The following is a 19,315-nucleotide window of genomic DNA, read 5'->3' as shown; positions in this document are numbered from 1 at the left end:
ACTTTGCAGGTAATAGTGAAAATAATATATTTATTTATAAAAATAGTCAAACTTGTCGATAATAGAACCCCGTCAGTTAGCAGCTGATGGATCTTTACGCAATATATACTAAGTGACATTGAAAATAGAACACTCACTAAAAATTGTTTAATTTTAATAATCTTTTGTACATGAATGTAGGTTGACAAAAGGCGTAAATGATCAAAATTTGGAGTGAAAATATTGGCTCATTACCTTGTCCTTGTTAATAATGTGTCGGACAACCTCGATGTTCTATACATTCTTTGAGCCGTCTGGGCATGGAACTAATCAGATGATTTATGTCTTCTTGCGGTATTTCATCCAATGCTAACAGTATCTCATGCCGAAGAGCTTCTAGTGTCTGAGGAGGACGCGGTAAGTTTGTCAGTCTTCTACCCATGAAATCCCATACATGTTTAATTGGTGAGAGATCTGGAGATCTTGGTGGCCAGGGTAGGAGATTAACTTGGGCATTATGTAAGTGGTTCACAGTTAATTTAGCAACATTGGGACGGGCATTATCTTGTTGAAATATAGGGTCGTGGAACGTTCGTAAGTATGGTAAGAGATGAGCTTCCACAATTTCCTCAATATAGCGTTGGGCTGTCATATTACCTCGAACAAATACAAAAGGTGACCTGCTACCATATGCGATTGCTCCCGAAATCATAACTCCTATAACTTGGTTTACTTGCCTCTCCATGAAAAACTGTGGATTCCGCCTTTCTCCATGGTATCTTCTCACTCGCGCCCGACCGTCGTGCATTCCCAAACAGAATTGCGACTCATCACTAAAAACGATAGCATTCCATTCTGCGCCCCATTCTTGTCGGGCTCTGCACCACTCTAGACGTTGTCGTCGATGTTCAGAGGTCAATGGTAAAACCCAATGAGACCGAAAAGAAATCGGTAAACAGTTCGCATCGTGATGAGTCTTCCGTGTTCCGTAAACCATTGGTTAGCAATTGCTCGGGAAGTGGCCGAACGGTCTCTGACAGCTAATTGCCTTAAATGGCGATGTTGACCCTCAGTGGTTAATCTTAGACGCCCTGCACCTCTGGCACGATGTTCACGGTGTTGTTGATAATAAGCTCTACAAGAATTGGCAACAGCGCAAACACTTCTATGGACCCTATCAGCAAACTCTCGAACTGATATGCCTGCCTCCCGCAAACCTACTGTCCGACCTCTATCAAAATCACTGAGTTGTCTAAAATTGGCACGTCTACGTATTCTAGGCATTATAATAAACTCAGAAAAACACCGGAAACTACTCTGTAGCAGAATAAGTAACAACCTGTGCGAAAGCCGGGTCTATATTGGATGACTGGAATTTTAACAAAAACATGTATAGCACAAAAAGTAGTGTGTTGACGGCGTTCAAATTATAATCATTTCTTATCCATACAATAATAAGCATGCTTACAAACATTCATTAAAATTAAATAATATTTAGTGGATGTTCTATTTTCAATGTCACTTAGTATATATTGATATTCCGCTGTCACTATTCTCACCACCAAGGAGAAATTATTTTAGTACAAAAAAAATACATTTTTATAAAAATTAAAAATACTGTATTAATGTGCAGGCTGGTGCTGCTTTCTTGCGATTAAATTAGTAATATTCGGGTAGATGTTTTTACTTAGTTGTAATTTGTAATCTTAAATCGGATTCCAATTATAATCTGTTTCTGTATTTGTTTTTGATATATACAAGAGTAAAGAATGCTTTTTCACAGAGGTATGTGGATGAGAAAAGCAGTAATTGTTACAGTGCTTCTTCTGATATATCTTTATAAACTTTTTTTAAATTCACCCAAAAATTTGATAAGGAAGTTTCTTTAAAATTATGTTATAAAGCTGAATCACATGATATTTCTATTAATTGATTGTCCTGTACCGTTGTCAAGCGTTGAAACATCTACGTTGAGAGGGTCTGGTATCCAGTTTTTATTTCTGTCGGGTTCTGAAAAATATTTTGGAAAAGATGACCTCAAACCGCGGAGGTTTTTGATCATTTCGTCTTCTACTTGCGTTGGCAATATTTCCCCACCCATATCTGCGAGCGTTTAGCGTGCGCCAGCAAGTGTGACCGCCTGCTGGCACACGCTCGCCGTGCTAAGCGTAACGATTACTAACGAGACTCGCTCGCATTTAATTATTAATTCAAATGTTCATAGATACGGTGGACCCCATACACATTTACACATACTCGGACCACAGATTAAGAAGCAATGATCTATGTTTTTACGCAAGACAAGAATTATCGAATGTGATACCACAAGATGTTTCGGGATTACCGAATAATACTTTTACCTGACACCTATGCCTGACACGAAATGCGTTACCCGGCAATACTACGACTCCGTAGGAGGAGTATTGTTGCCGGTATCGCATTGAATTTCAGGCAAAAGTATTAGATAATCCCGAAACATCGAGTTGTATTCAAAAGATTATACAACGAAATAAAGTACATACAGAGAAGACCAGGCTACTAGTAACATAGCAAGTTTCCGGACGAATTTACGTTTACCCGTTTTGCGTTCGTACTCGAGATTCACTGCCGGCTAGTCGGCTGGTCAGGCAGTACGAAGTTGCAGTTGTGCTTGGACGGGTCGGTCGTGACAGACTAAGAATACGACGCGAGGAGTGCCGAGTATTTATTATTTTCATTTTAAGTGTTTACCTTCAGTTAAGGTAACATTTAAAATGAAAATACTTAAATATTTATTATTTGAGTGTGTTTACAAGCCAAAACTAAAAATAAATAAATTCTCTAAACCCAAAAAAAAACTAAAATGTTACTCTAAATAAAAAAAGTCATAACAAGTGTTCAAAAAGACCATCTTCTTGTGCTAGACAGAAGCCTAGGCGGTCGTAAAATCCCCGTCTGACATTGGCTAACATATTAGGGCTAATAGTTTGAAAAGCCTCTCGTATTTTTACTTGAAGCTCATCCAGATTACTAGCCCTATTATGACCATACACTTTGAATTTTACATAACTCCACAAAAATAAATCATTGGGAGATAGATCTGGTGATCTAGCGGGCAACAAAATAGTTCCATATTCACTAATTAAACGGTTGGGAAAAGTATTGTTCAAATATTCTTGAACAATACGGGCATTGTGGGCAGGACAACCACCTCAGCAATTTGATTACTTGAAAACGTGGGATTTTGATCCGCGGTAGCACAAATGAACACGTGCTATAACTCCTGTTCTTCATTAATCAACACATGAGGCTTTTTGTGTTTTTGTGGAAATACGCACCCGCATGTGTTTCAAAATTATTAATAACACTTGATACAATAGGTAAAGATGGAATTGGCCTGTTTACAAAAGTTTGTGGAAAAATTGTTTGTATATCCCGATAAGACCTATTTTGGAAATACCATTTTGTAATCGGGAGATTAATATATTTAACAGAAATTGATATTTAAAATATAATTCTAACTAGCTTGACAATCAATGTCTTCTCTCTGGGCCGAAAATCAACAACCTCTGACATTCAACTGTTTCCAAAGCCTACTACTCCGCTACTCGCCAACATCAGCGGACACGGGGTGCAGGCAAGGCGTGAAAATGACTGCCTATCATAAGGATCATAGGCGTCCATAACATTCGGCCATTCCTGACTTTTGAGTGTCCTCACTCCTCTGAATCACACTAAAAGGACATAAATAATCAGAACCTTTTAAATGGCATTTTTAAATGCTGAAATAAAAATATTCATTAGTTTTTTTTGCTGCTGAGCCATATCGTTATCAGCTAATTGCTACCATTGTTCACACTAAAAGGACAAAAATAATCAGAATCGTTTAAAGGACATTTTTAAATGCTGAAATAAAAATATATTATGTTAGATTGTTTGCTGCTGATACTAGACAATTGATACAAAACCAATTGACAAAACCTTATCAGCTAATTGTTACCATTATTACAACACACTTAAAGGAGAAACAATCAGAATCGTTTAAAGGACATTTTTTAAAAGCTGAAATAAAATATATGTTAGATTGTTTGCTGCTGATACTAGACAATTGATACAAAACCAATTGACTAAACCTTATCAGCTAATTGTTACCATTATCTCAACACACTAAAAGAAGAAACGTTATCAGAATCGTTTAAAGGACATTTTTAAAAGCTGAAATAAAAATATAGTTAGATTGCTCACTGCTCATACTGGAGCTACGTCTTATTTTCTACTTAAATAAATAAAAATAAAATATCGTAACTCACTCAGAAACAATACTCAAAAACTCATGATGGACAAATAAATTATTCAGGGATAAAATTTCAAATGGTAAAATAAACGAATTACTTATTATATATTGGTATTACACGCAATCTGCAGCTTGCGTGCAACAAAATAAAGTTAAATCTCAACTCTAAAATCTTAAATATAAATTCTAAAATATAAATCTAAACTCTAAAATGTAAATTGTAAAATCTAAATCTAAATTCAAAAATCTAAATCTAACTATGGGCCCACGCCTTTTCCAGCCACTGGAAAAGAGAGCAATCCGGGTCGAACTAACCAGACCGAATACCGGGACTCATCCCTATTCGCAAGTCTTGTCCGCCCTACTCACAAAGCGCCCAGGTGGTAAACTCATACCTTAGCAACCACCACACGCCTTTTCCAGCTATCATACTAACGTATACCTTGAAAAAGAGAGTACCGGGTAGAACTAACCCTACTCCTTTTTCCTATCCTAATACACGTTTGAATCTACCATAACCAAATCCATAGCTTGCCAAACCTAGCTATTCCACGGTACTTTGTTCTATGACCGTGCATACCATCCTAGGATGTTTCTAACTTCATATCAACCAATCCTCAGCTGCTTAGAAGTTCAAATGAACCTGTCTGCCATGGAGTTGATTGGGATCCTATTAGCTGTGTCGAAGTGATCCTTAGTAGATGTAACGCTGAATATAGTTCGCTACGCCGATTCGACGACGGTATCCGAAATCCGACGTCTACGGGTACCCGTATCTGAGACAACCGAATAGATCCTCGAAACCGACGCGACGCGACGCCTTTACAAAACGATAGTCTCAAAGGTCAAAGTCAAGTCAATAGTCGTCAGTAAGTCAGAAATACGCCGTTACGGCCTAAGAACGCTGGATTAAACTCATCGCCACTTCTGATGTAATCGGGAGATTAATATATTTAACAGAAATTGATATTTAAAATATAATTCTAACTAGCTTGACAATCAATGTCTTCTCTCTGGGCCGAAAATCAACAACCTCTGACATTCAACTGTTTCCAAAGCCTACTACTCCGCTACTCGCCAACATCAGCGGACATGGGGTGCAGGCACGGCGTGAAAATGACTGCCTATCATAAGGATCATAGGCGTCGATAACAATTTTATAATTTGAATTTTCTCACGAACTTCGTAAACATCCATTATTTTACTTAAAAAATAAATTTTACACGAGAACTGTCGCGAGAATATATGTATTCGTTTTGGCTATTAAAACACGAATAAATACAAATTCTCAAACATTCTTATCACATATCTACCTATTTTTATTTTATCGCATTTTTTCGCTTGCTTTTTATCCGGCGGACGGGTATACGCTAATTCGTCCGGTTCTGCCTATGTTACTACTACGGTGGTCCGGTCTGTATATCCTTAAACATTTTTATTATAATTGACGGGATATTTTGTGGAACTGACAGAAATGACTTCTGAATTAATATTTCAAAAAATGACAATTACAATATGGCCAGCAATCAATAATCACTTAAATGATTATCAGTTATTAATCACACCCTTCTATATAGGAAAAACATACATAGAGTTGTATAATCGGAATAATATCTTGATCCAGAGCCAGTACTAGGAATACCCCCAAAACCTTTATATCTTTATGGCCTGCTTATATCTATCCTTTTTTTTTGGTGAGATGCACACTGAAACGAGAAAAAAAAATTGAAATATATATTTCCTTAGAAAAGCTTCTGAGATTAGAAAGCACTAAAAATCTCAATATCTCTTTAGTTCAACACGAATTTGTCAGAATAACGAAAAGTCACTTTAAAAATGTTATATCTTTTTTTTTAGTTAAAAATATTATTTTATCTATTTTATCTAATTTACGTAGATATAGAAGCACTATTTTCTTTAGATTATTTTGTTTTTTTAATCATATTCATTCATATAAAGTATTCAATTAAATTAATGAAATATCATAAGTTAGTTTGAAGTTTAATGATTTAGTTTCTTATCTAACGTATAAATAGAAATAAAATGAATATATTATTTATTTTAGTGTTAATTTACATTCCTTTTGTGGTAAAGTATATCTCTCTTCAGAAAATTATAAAAGCATTGTCTAATATGCATTTTCTAATCAGATTTCAGAGGATGTTTTTGTTACAATTTCGCAAGGAACACTACGAGGGCATATATTAACAAGTCCAGGAAATAAAACTTTCAGGGTATTTCAAGGAATACCTTACGCACAGCCTCCAGTGGGAAACTTAAGATTCCAGGTAAAGTGTTCTTTGTTTTGTACAGTATATTTATTTCAATTTTTGATGCGATCTAAAAGGACATCTAATACCCAAGCAGCATTTGGACGTCGGGACAATGTTGTGTCACGCGACCAAACGTCGGGGCGCAACGTCGGCACAACCTCGTGCCAACCCTAGTCTGCACTAGTTTGGATAATAATTTTGGAGTCGAAACGACGTTGGATACCGACGTTGGCTAAAAGCCTAATTTAGTACAAACTGCGACGTTGTTTAAAATCCTAATTCACAGAAATACAAAACTAATATGGCGTCTAAGTCGCGTTTTATCCTAAATTGGGATAATTCTAGTAAAAATATTATTTTTACGATTTATATAGTTAGGGACATATATCAGATGGCAGTGAAGGAAAACAAAAGAAAAGTATTTAAGTGTGGAGGATGTTTGAAGATCATAATTATTGAAACACTTTAACCGACTCTGTAACTCGTTACCCAAGGCAAAAAAGTTAAACGCAAACAACTTTATTGATAAATGTATTGTTTCTACTTTGAAAAATACTAATGGGCCTTAAAATTAAAGAAGTTTTAAAAATTTTCTTGAATTTTTTTTTTTTTTAGTAAAATGAGAATAATTTATTCGCAGTCGAAAAAATTGTTTCCGCGTGTTTTTTAGGGTCAAATATTTCAAGTTAATGTATTCAAAAAGCAGGAATTGCTATTTTAGAAACGAACCATTTTCTTATTTAACAACATGGCGGCTTTCACTTTGTTGTTTTGGAGATTAAGATGGAGTAGTTCGAGTAGTCGCATACCTGGACTAATAAAGTCGCAGTTCGGCCTTAACAGGTAGTATACTAGTCGCAAGATTGCGTAATTTAGTCATCCTAGAGTCTAGCTTGTGCCGCCCTCTATAATCTAAATAAACGAGGGAGTGGATAAACTATCGGTAATATATATCGATGTATATTTAAATTTAGTTTTATATGTACCGTTCTTATGTCCCATTTTAATTAAGTTTTTTTTATAAAAACAAAAACAGCACTGAACTGTCTGACTGAACAGAACAATGAAGTGAAAATTTAAGATTTAAGGTTATGGTTCAATACAGTTGCAAAAAGGTAGTGACTCGACGTCCTACCAACGTAAGAATAAGGGAATCTAAACAACGTTGGAATTAGTAAAACAGACGACGTTTGCATAACGTTGGAATAGGTCCTGAAAGTGAAGGTCCGGAAAACTCTATATTGTCCAACGGTGTAACTACGTTGTCCGAATCACCTAAAGATCACTTAAGCCAAAAAGGTTACAAGACAACGTTTATTCGACGTCGCAGAAGCTTCTACTTTGCTGTAATACTAGTACGGCACAACGTTATAAAAACGTTTAAATTTATTTTAATACCCAAGGTAGGGAGCTAACTATTTTTTGTAACTAATCCAACGTTGTGTTTAGTAAACATGTGGTCGCAAGTCGTGAAAATGCTACTTGGGTATCTCATAGATATCTATTTTTTAATCGTTCAAGTATAAGTTTGTTTTTCTATAAAAAATAAAGTACAAAAAACATATTTTACCATAATATACACTATGCATATTCAATTTTTCGGTAATGACCATATGGGCCAAGAAATCGGTACAAGTAATACATTTAAAAAAGAAGATTCTTCCTCTCTCTTGTCTTCTCTCTCTCGTCCAGCACGTTTAGCTACGTTTCTCTATGCAAAGTGATTTTCAACTAGTCTTTACCATTATTGTTCAGATTCAGAATTTATATATTTTCTTTTTATAAAAATGAGTGAGTTTCAATTCAACTAAACAAAATAATTGCGATAAAACATTTCCTCTGTGATATTTGAATACTTTTATCTATTAATGCATAAGCACACTTATGAATTATCACATCTAAAGATAACTTAATTTCCTGTAATAGAAAATTTTATCTTTTCAGCATGTAATTTGAAAACAATTATCGAACCAAACCATTTTCGAAAAAAGAAATACAAAAATTCTTTATAAACTCAGAAAACAAGGACATTAAATGTCTCTAAATAAGTTAAGAAATATTTGTTTGCAATCTGTTTGGATATTCTAATCAAAAATATATGTTTTAATTTTGATAAGGCTCCTCAACCTCCACTCAAATGGGATGGTATACGAGATGCAACCAAAGATGGAAACATCTGTTTTGCTGTGACTAAGGATTCCCCTAACGAAAGTGAAGATTGTCTTTTTGTAAACGTTTTTGTTCCTGTCTTGGACAGTGTAAGTAAATACACTTATTTTCTACATTACAAGATGGCCCCAGTGTTCCGAAAAAAGTCCATATAAACTTCTGTTTGCAAAACAAAGTTTGCACTGAATATCACAAAAGAAACCCTATTATGAATTATGAAGCTTTTTTGAAATTCTAAACACTGAGTCAGTTTTTATAAGAGATCTGGCTAAAATCATAAAATTAAAAAAAAAAGTTTACGTTAAGTTTTCATGTTTTGTATTCGTTCTAATTCGTCAGGTTGATTTTGAATAAGCTGTGGTATAAGAAACATTTTTTTTTAGAAATTCTAAATTCAAAATTCTAAGAAACATTTGGAAATATAAATTTCGTTAAATATGTTCATGGATTTATCTAATATAATAAATATTCATTATTACAATCATCTATTAGGACAATAAAACCAAATTTCCTGTTCTGCTGTCGATTCATGGAGGTGGCTTTACACATGGATCTTCCGTGTACAAAGAATTTGGTCCAGACTACCTCATCGAGCAAGAAATAATTGTGGTGACCTTAAATTATCGGTATGATATATTTTATTATTTATACAGGGTTTAAACTTTTTCCTACGATGTTCTCTATGGGCATCTCGGAAACTACTGGAGATAGAGAGTCGGTTAAATGGGGAAAGAATTGCAGTTTTGTGGGGTCATAAATATGCTCCTTTCAGATTTTTGAAAAAGTTCATGGCTTCCTAGATATTTCGAAAAAAACAAATTTTGGCTATTTTAAAAATTATCTCTAATTCCATTACAATTTATTTTAGACAAAAAGTGTTCAGATAAAAATTGTAGATAATCATATTCCTAATGAGTTTGTGTTCTCCGATTTTTTTATAAAACCTGTCATTTTTGACATATGACACAAACATATGTTTCTTTAAATGGAAACCATAGTTGGCTATGACTTCATAAAAAGCGCCATTTTTTAAGCTTTTCAGCAATATGAGCTATAATATGTTTCTTTCACAAAATTACTGAGTTATAGCCAATTCTTATCTCTCTTGACTAATTTCACTTAGTTAACCATGGAAACAAGTTCAATCGTCGTTGCTCTCAGAAATGTGAATGAAATTGTGTCACATCCAATCTTTTTAAATTAAAATAAACAAAAATTGTAAATAAAAAATTTTCAAATGAAGAAAAGCGTGTGTGAAGTCATGGCCAACTATGGTTTCCATTTAAAAAAAACATATGTTTGTGTCATATGTCAAAAATGACAGGCTTTAGAAAAAATCGGAGAACACAATCTCATTAGGGATGTGATTATCTACAACTTTTATCTGAAAACTTTTTGTCTAAAATAGATTTTAATGGAATTCGGGACAATTTTTAAAATAGCCAAAATTTGTTTTTTTCGAAATATCTAGTAAGCCATGAACTTTTTCGAAAATCTGAAAAGCGCATATTTATGACCCCACAAAACTGCAATTTATTCCCCATTTAACTGACTCTCTATTTCCAGTAGTTTCCGAGATACCCATAGAGAACATCGTAGGAAACTCACCCTATAGTAAGATATAATCTGGTTCATTCCTAGAGTAGGTACTGTTTGACCAGCGGATCTGAAGCTACGGAAGGAATGCGAGAAAAAAAAATCGATATTGCCACGTTTATCTATAAAATTGCAAAATTGCCAGACGTGAATTATATATTTCATATATTTTTATTATATATAATGTGTTTAGCATATATTCTGACGTATATTACTAAGGAATTTTAACGTAGTTCATATTGTTTGATATGTTTTATTTAATAACTTATTTCTTTCATTCTGTATAATCTGCTTATTATGGAAGGTGAAGATTTTTCAACGATATCATTACCAAACCGGCATCGCCGCGCATGGCCGCCTATTCATCGAATATGATTGGCGAGAGTACGTCACAGGATTTGTTACCACGCGGTTGCCATGGTTTTTACGCCTTTCCTATTCGCTATCTTTATCCCCAACTTCACGGTCTCTTCTGAAAAGAGTAGAAATATTGAATACTATTGAAATATCCAGTGGCGGTGTCATTCTTTTGATCATTATTACTTTCTTTCATTATTTTATACCGGTTATTCTAAATTTTATTCCTATATTGTTCGTATATTTAATAGTTAAGTTGTGTTTTATTGTTTTGTTATCTTATTATAATGTTTTTCGTGCGTAGTTTTTAATTATTGATATTAAGTTTGATCATATATTTGTGTTTTAAAATGAATAAATTTATTAAGGGTAAGACAATACATAGCCAGACAAGAGAAATAATAGCTAATTTTTATAGGTCGGTAGAATAATAATAATAATATGTGTAATTATTAGAATATTAAAATTAAATATTGGCTAAAATGAAAAGCACGCATTTTACCTAAATATTTTAGCTAAACTGAAATAAATATAAATAAACGTGGATGAAATCTCATTTGGTTTATTTCCTTGTGTTCATAATAGGGTTTGCGACGAAGAAGCTACAGAGAGTTCGCTTAAGTTGCCGCTTAAACGTAAACTTGAGCGGATATCTCTTTATACCGGAGTTAGCGTATCGGCAATAAAAAAATTCACACAGAAGATAAAAAAAGGCTGGAAACTAACCCCGATAAAATGATATCCAGCCCTGGAAAGTAACGACCACGTGCTGTTGAAAAGCTCGACGACTTTGATTTCCAAGTGGTCAGGTATTTGATAAATAGATTTTATCTCGAATTCAAAGTCGTCCCCACAATTAGAAAGCTTTTGCAAAAATTGCAGGAAGAATCGAATTTTCCTTTGGCAGGGAAACGCTTAGGGGGTTATTAAAATCAAATGGATTTTTTTGGCGTAAATGTTAAAATAACAGATAAATATTAATGGAGCGGCCCATTATATTGCAGAGAGAGATATAAATATATACGCGAAATTCGAAAATATCGTCAAGTATTATCTATTTGGATAAAACATAGGTAGACAATGACCTAACCTTTAAAAAGTGCTGGCGGAGCGATACCATATCTGGTGTAATAGGCAAAATTGGATTTACTGGTGAGTAAAATTTTGATTTGTTTGCGCTTCCAAAGTTAACTATTTTCAAGATTTTTTTTTGCTGGGAATAGTTATATCTAAAATTATGTATATGTATTATAGAAAAAAATATAGTTAGTACAGATATATAAATAAATATACCTCAAGACTTAGTCTTGATTCGCAACCAGAACACCTTATCACTGAGTGCGCCGAAACGACGACTATTCGTGCCATGAACCTTGGTACGTCTGATGTCGAGGATGGAGAGCTGGCCTCTGTGGAGCCGTCTCAGATACTGGCTTTTTTTAAAGCCCTGAGACTGTATGATGAGTTATAACTCGTTATAACTCAAGAAAGGGGAACACACAATAGATCTATAAGGTCGCGGTGATTAACTCCCCTCCTAAACATTCTACATTCTAGTCTTGATTACCTGCTGATGATGCTAACATGGTTAGCGAAACGTGCGTCCAGTGTAAAAGTAAAAGTGTTTTGGTGTATTGTGCTGATTTAGTGTTTTATTTTGCTGTGTAAGACGAAAGATTCCAACCTTCAGCTGAAATTATGTCTTCTATTATATCTATTAACAACACATAATAATAAAATGATTCAAAATATTTAAGGGAGCTTTAATAAAAGCTTTTAGTGTTTATCTGCTAACTCAACAGTAACGATTCAAACAGCATAAAGTTTTTTGAAAAAAATTATTAATCTGAATATTATATTTATGATACACATTATTTTCATAAAACACCGTACGCCCATGCCTATTTTATGAATGAAACTGGGCGTGTTTTGTTTACAACTGCGTTCCCCTGCCGATACCCCGTAGCTTCAGATCCGTTGATCACACTATATATATGACGTGCTCAATAGTTTGTACATTTTTTCCAGGTCAAAGATGAAACCCGCGGTATTCAAAGCTTAAATATTAACTTTTACTAATTAGAAACATATAGTACTTATTAATATTCATTATTACAATCACCTATTAGGACAATAAAACCAATGGTCTGATTTCAGCATTTTCTTCTAGTTAGGTCTATACCGAGGTTTATACATGTGTACTACTAAAAAATTAATTTATGGGAAGTCTCAACTATACGATTTATTACACCAAACAGATAATTTCATATTTTTAACTGATTTATTTTAGTGGCAATAATGATATCAAAAGCTTCAAAAGCAATTTAAAAGTTTTTATTTTTTTTATTTTATTTTATACTTATTTATTTATATGTATTTAACCTATTTGATTTAGGTTAGGACCATTTGGTTTCCTGTCAACTGATGATGACGTAGTTTCTGGTAACGCTGGCCTTAAGGATCAGGCAGCTGCTATTAAATGGACTTACGAGAACATCGAAGTTTTTGGTGGAGATATCAATAAAATTACCATTTCAGGACAAAGTGCTGGATCTGCTTCAGTTGGTTTCCAATTGTTGTATAAAGGAAATGAAGGTACAACTATATTATATCTAAAATAAAAAAACACTTTGACACAATTATCACTGTCTTTAGAGTAGATGTATACCAAAACTAACAATTTAGCATAAACAATTATACAAAATTATGGCTAGTTTAATAGATATATTTATGAACTTCCTGAATTATTATGTGATAGTGATATTTTGTTGTTAACAAATATTTAATTACATCAACTGTAATTAGCTATACTGAACAGACTACTTCACAACAGATACAATACTCAGAATACCTATAATATTTGACAGAAATACACAAAATTATTATTCCATTATGTTAATTAGTCCATTTATCTTGATTTTCGAATTTTTAATTGCATTAATTTGCGTAATATTCCAGGATATTTTAGAGGGGCTATTATGGAAAGCGGAAGTCCATTAAACATGTGGAGTTTTTCCGTTGGATTTGATCCTAAAGCTTACGCGGTTGACTTAGCTCAACAAGTTAATGCTACGATCGATGCAAACATTAGTTCTACTGATTTGCTTGACTTTTTGGTTGGTTTAGATGGAAAGGATATAGACACAGCTTCAACAAAAACAACTGTTTCAGTAAGTTTTTATTTTGTCAGTTTTATTATTTGGGTAAGAGTAACTATGCACCGTTTTCCTACTGTTCTGAGAAAGCTGTTTTCTAAATTATAAAAACGAAGTAGTAGGTAATATTAGCGCATAGCTAAAAAGGAAATTGTTCCACCTACTGGTGGAACAAAATCATAGGCATAAATTTTCCATATACAGTTGTACAAATATAGGAAGAGACTTGGGGATAGCACCGGTCGCCGTGTTATTTTATATTTCTCACGCCTCTAGCTATACCTGTTAAGTTGTACCTAATGACTGGTTTTTAAAAATTATCTCAAAAATATAACATAGATATACATATTTAGATAATCTTCCTGCAATTAGACCCATTGTTGTCTATTGCTGGCTATGCGGGTCCAAGTTATCACTGCTAATTTCCTAAAAGCATGGTTCCATCTTAGGTTTGGTATTCTTCTGTATCTTTTAATTTCTCGTGTGTGCCATTCTGTTTGTCTTTTGATTTATCTACTGTACGTCGTTCTTGTCAGGTTCTCCTGCCAATTTCTTACATATAATCTCAGATATTACCTACGTATATTAATTGATACAAATAACACAAAAATATTCATATATTATCAGTTTTTGTGTATTCCAGACTTCTGCATTACCTGTGATAGAACGAGAATCAGAAACTGCATTTCTAACGTCTAGCCAATACGAATTACTGGAAAATGGAGACTTCATTCGTGTTCCTATCTTGATTGGAACTAATTCTGAGGAAGATATTCATTATGGACAAGGTAAAAAACTAATTTAATTAAGATATATGTAGATGTTCAGCTGTGAAAGATGTTTATAATGAATTTTAGATTTGGAACAACTGGAAAAGTATTTGGAAGTCTATGAGAAAAACATTGAAAGATTTATACCAACAAATTTAATTTTATCTGATACTGTTAATAAGTCAACGGTGGGAAAAACAATTAGAGATTTATACTTAGAAAATATTCCTGATGATGAAAAATTGGGACATTTGATCAAGGTAATTAAATAGAATCATTTCTTGTAATTGATTTGAGTCGACATCATAATATATCAAAAATTATTATATATGTTCTAAAGATAATTTTTATTAAATGTAAATCTGTTTCAGTTTATGAGCCACAATACATTTACCAGAGCTATCATTAAGCATGCTAGTCTTGCAGCTAATTATACCCAAATTTTCTTTTATGTATTTTCATATGACGGACCATTAGGAAACGTAAATATTACTGTAAAAGGTTTGTATTTTATTTTATATTTTTAGTTGACACCTTTTTTAAAATTAGTCCTAATCTACTCAGGTATGAAATAACAGTAATATTTATTTTATTATAAAACTTTGATGGATTCTCCGCTCAGAGCAAACGCGACCTGTCATATGTAATTGTAATGGTGTCATCACAACTAGAGAGAAACTAATAACTAAAGTGAGAGGGCTTGTGGAATAGGGCATTTCGTAGACAAGTTTATTTTGTCACCGCGCATCCCAGACGCGCATAGCGTTTAGGCGGTCAAAAAAGGAAGTTTTCAACTTTGCAAGTTAAACATTTGACAGGATTAATTAGATTGTCAGTAGCTTTTTCTATTTCTTAGTTCTAGAAGGAGATAACTAAAATCTGTTGATAATCGGAGCAAATCGGAGTAATAAATTGTTTTTGACTGAATGTGCCTGTTCTTTTAGCTTGTCAAAAGAGAAGATTATTGTCATTATTGACTATTTCAGATTCCACGATTATTCGGCATTTTTGTAATTTTTGTTTTGTGGTTGAGAGCCAGACAAAATGTTTCTTTTAAAGGTAAGTTTTATCACGGTAATTATTTTAACATACCTAATAGTAATAGTGAGTGCACATAATAATCGTATATTGCTAATTTAATTTTTTTAATTTAAACATCACATTCTTTTCTGATACTTATGGAACGACTAGATATTATACCTGGTATTATTTCCAGTAATACAAATTATTTTCTTTAACTGCTAGGTTCTTGTTATAGAATAAAGACTATCAAAAACATTGAATACCTACGGGATACCTACTGATACTCTGTGCGAGCTCCCAACCGTGCTTCCCTGTTCACTCCCAACTAAGTTAGATCAAAAAGATACTGAAGATTGCAGCCTTGAGTTGAAGTATGGCAAGGAGTATGGAGTTAAATAAATTATTATGTTCCTACACAGTATTTTATTTATAGGTTTTAATGCTTTAAAGTCTAATAATAAATTTTCGTTGTCAACAAAATAATCTAAAAAAACTACGATGATTTCTTATTATAAATTTGAAAGATTAAGATTCGGTTCAAATATACAAATTTTAAATTTTTGGCGCCAGTATATAGGTACGAATGCAACCTACTATATCGATAATGCGCTTATATTTCGGGTTAGACGCCAAAGGCCGCGCCACTAACACAGTTTTCAAAAATTAACGTTGATCGGTCTCTCTCACTTATCACAACTAAAATTCAAATTTGAACAGAACCTTTTTTTTTATTTTAGAAAATAAAACGACCCCTTAACAGATTTATTCCAAGACTGCTCTGGAGTCATCAGCAGACTCACTTGCTGTCGAACCTCAGCCAGCCACATTTGTTTTTTTCTCTTTCCTTAAATTTCCATAATGACATTTTTTACATTTGATAAGTTTACTACACTATGTTGATCAAAAGTATACAAACCATTTTATTTTTGTTAGAGAAGAGGGGAAGCTATTTATCTGGAAATATGGGGTTCGATGCGATAATGCGAAATGTGGGGTTCGATGCGACAATGCGTTACTAGCCGCATAATACTCACTAAACCCCTCTCCTATTCTAGGTGTGGATATCGATCGCCGTGAGGCATACGGATGCATCCACTCCTACCTTTACTCATCACTCCGTCGACACTTAATCGCTCTAGTTCTTAAACTTAAGGATTGTCACACAATCGATTAGAAGAGAATTGCCTATTCAGGACAATTTACGTAGATCTATTACGTCTTGCGGCCACTACCTCGTCGACTTCAATAAGAATGTCGAGACACAGCTGGTCAACAGCCTTCCAGCAGTGCTCATCACGCAGCATAACCGTGATAAGGCTTCCCTCAGTCAGAGGTCCTGTGATGGCTTCCGTCTCAATTCTCAGTGCCGCATGTCGGTCGCATTCCAATAGTACGTGCCCGGCATCCTCTACATCGCCACAAGCTCCGCAGTGGGGAGAGGCAGCTTTTTCGATGCGATGCCTGTAGGCAGCAAACGTACCATGTTGCACCAAACTGCACCAAGTCTGTCTCCTATGGCCTCTCTGTAGCCATGGTCTCAGGTCTGGTATCCAGCGCCGAGTCCAGCAGCCCCGATCGCTGCTTTGCCATTTTCTATTCCACAGCTCCAGGAATTTTTCTTTTTCTGCCTTTATAACACCTTTTTCTAGCCCGTAAGATTCGCTCCTGTATCTAGCTTGTAGGTCTAGAAGCATTATCCCAGGGTAGTGCTTCTGTGGACACTGTCCTGTTCGCCCTGCTTACATACAGGAGCACTGTCCTCTGTGCCCGGTTTAGAGCGTCAACATTCTTTGCCAGCTTTAGAGCGGTTTCGGCCCATGCGGGTGCAGCGTACAGCACAGCAGACGCGTGTGCAGTTGCCAGCACCCTGCGTGCCCAATCACCGGCGCCACCATTGCGCGGCATGAGCCTTGTTAGAGCTTTTGCACTCTCCGCTGCGTTCTTTGCCTTTGTCTGGGTGTGGTAGACAAAGGTGCCATTTTTGTCTAGCCAGACGCCCAGGTCTCGTCCTTAATTGGAACTTGTACTTCCAGAATATTGACCTCCAAAATTCCTGCCAGTTTTGTTCTGCCGGTCAGTCTGCAAACACGGGTCTTATCAGGAGCTAGTTCTAGCCTTCTGCTTTCTATCCACTGCCTTATATTTTCGGCGGCTATCGTTGCAAATCTCTTGGCTTCATCCAGACCTTTACCTATAGACACAACGGCTAAGTCGTCCGCAAAGGCTATCGTGTAGACGCCACTGGGTTGATCGATGGCGAGGACCGGATTATACAGAATGTTGCACAAAAAAGGTCCTAAAACTGACCCCTGGAGGACTCCCATACTGACTATCTTACAGTAACCACTCCCAGTAAGCACCACCCGTTTGGAGAAATAACTCTTTATGATGTTGAGTAAATATTTCTGTATTCTCCTTCTTTTCAGCTTTTCTCTAGAAGAAGTATGCAAACGAAACCGTTAAGCATTTTTTTCTTTGTTAGGCAAATTTTTATTACTGTAAACACAACTTCTGACAAGCAGCGTCCGTTTAGGTTTAACGCCAGAAGTGTTTACAAAAAATAACTATTTTATTTTGTAGATTTTTCTTGCAGTGCAGTGGCGAAATACCCATAAAGGATTTTTTGGATAAACGAAACCAAACCAAACCAATAAACTTTTAGTCACGTGATTAAGCTTGATCGGCATAGCGTTGCTGACTTTTTCTTTTAAATATGCTTATCATTTCATTATCATTTTCATGAATGGCTTTTGTAGGTGCTGACAAAGTTGCTCACGGTGAAGAAACAAAATATCTATGGAAACAGGTTGGTTATAACGACGATTTATCTAAATTTCCTGCTTCTGATGTTTTGACTTACAACCGTTTGATATCTTTATGGACTAATTTCGTCAAATATTTGTATAAAGCATAATAATGGACATTACTTCAGTGAAACCCTTACAGCACTATTTTGTAGAACTCCTACTCCAGAAGAGGCAGAATTACTTCAAAACATAACCTGGCCACTATATGACAACGAAAATTATAAGTATTTAGATATTGGAAGAAATCTTGAAATAAATAAGAAACCCAAACGGCCATATTACGATGCTTGGAATCAGTATTATGAAGAATGGGCTAATGATTCGCTTATAACTTTTTGAAACATGCTAATTAAGATTAGTTTGATAATATATTCATTAATTAATAAAAATATACGTCATATAGTTCCGCTTTATATCTTCACATTCTTTCAATATCCAGCCAAAAATTTTACACATTCAGCAATATTTTTGTAAGAATAAATACATGTAAATGTATATTTTTGATATCACGTATGAAATGGGCATTGATACACCTAAGCGTTAACAGAGATATAAAATCATATATCACAAAATTTTGCTTAAAACGAATACAACATAGAGATATGTCGCTGGAAAAAAATATTGTATATATAACAATAATTAATAAGCCAGTACTACTTAAAATGTTCTTTATGTTTTATGAAATCAAAATGTTATTTAGAAACCACAAGTAACATACTAATAACTCAAGAAAGGGGAACACACCATAGATCTATAAGGTTGCTGTGATTAACTCCCCTTCCTAAACTTTCTACATTCTACGAGTGACATACTATAAGCCTTGGTTTGGTGCGTGGTGGGTAGATAGTGTTATTTTATATAATAATATATCTATATTGGGTGCTTGGTGGGTGAATAGTGCTATTTTAAAACT

General features: G+C 34.4%; 1 protein-coding gene across 3 annotated transcripts; it reads left to right on the top strand.

The window, feature by feature from the left end:
- Positions 1 to 6,233: 6,233 nt before the first annotated feature.
- Positions 6,234 to 18,804, top strand: LOC115879484 (venom carboxylesterase-6-like). 3 transcript variants are annotated; one of them, XM_030896382.1, is made up of 11 exons: positions 6,234 to 6,340; positions 6,403 to 6,540; positions 8,643 to 8,783; positions 9,187 to 9,320; positions 13,043 to 13,242; positions 13,606 to 13,817; positions 14,446 to 14,590; positions 14,660 to 14,832; positions 14,944 to 15,073; positions 18,352 to 18,496; positions 18,555 to 18,804. In XM_030896382.1, the coding sequence occupies exons 1-11, from the start codon at positions 6,296 to 6,298 to the stop codon at positions 18,739 to 18,741; spliced, it is 1,650 nt and encodes a 549-aa protein (XP_030752242.1). In that variant the 5' UTR covers positions 6,234 to 6,295; the 3' UTR covers positions 18,742 to 18,804. The 3 variants fall into 3 exon arrangements, with proteins under 3 accessions (XP_030752242.1, XP_030752243.1, XP_030752244.1); XM_030896383.1 differs by having other exon boundaries at positions 18,569 to 18,742; XM_030896384.1 differs by lacking the exons at positions 18,352 to 18,496; positions 18,555 to 18,804 and adding an exon at positions 15,137 to 15,163.
- Positions 18,805 to 19,315: the final 511 nt, after the last annotated feature.

The sequence above is a fragment of the Sitophilus oryzae genome, unplaced genomic scaffold, assembly GCF_002938485.1.
Source record: "Sitophilus oryzae breed Bouriz unplaced genomic scaffold, Soryzae_2.0 scaffold_1576_pilon_pilon, whole genome shotgun sequence".
Classification (NCBI taxonomy): Eukaryota; Metazoa; Arthropoda; class Insecta; order Coleoptera; family Curculionidae; genus Sitophilus; species Sitophilus oryzae.
Note: the sequence above shows the minus strand (reverse complement) of the source record. Positions and strands in the feature narration are given on the sequence as shown.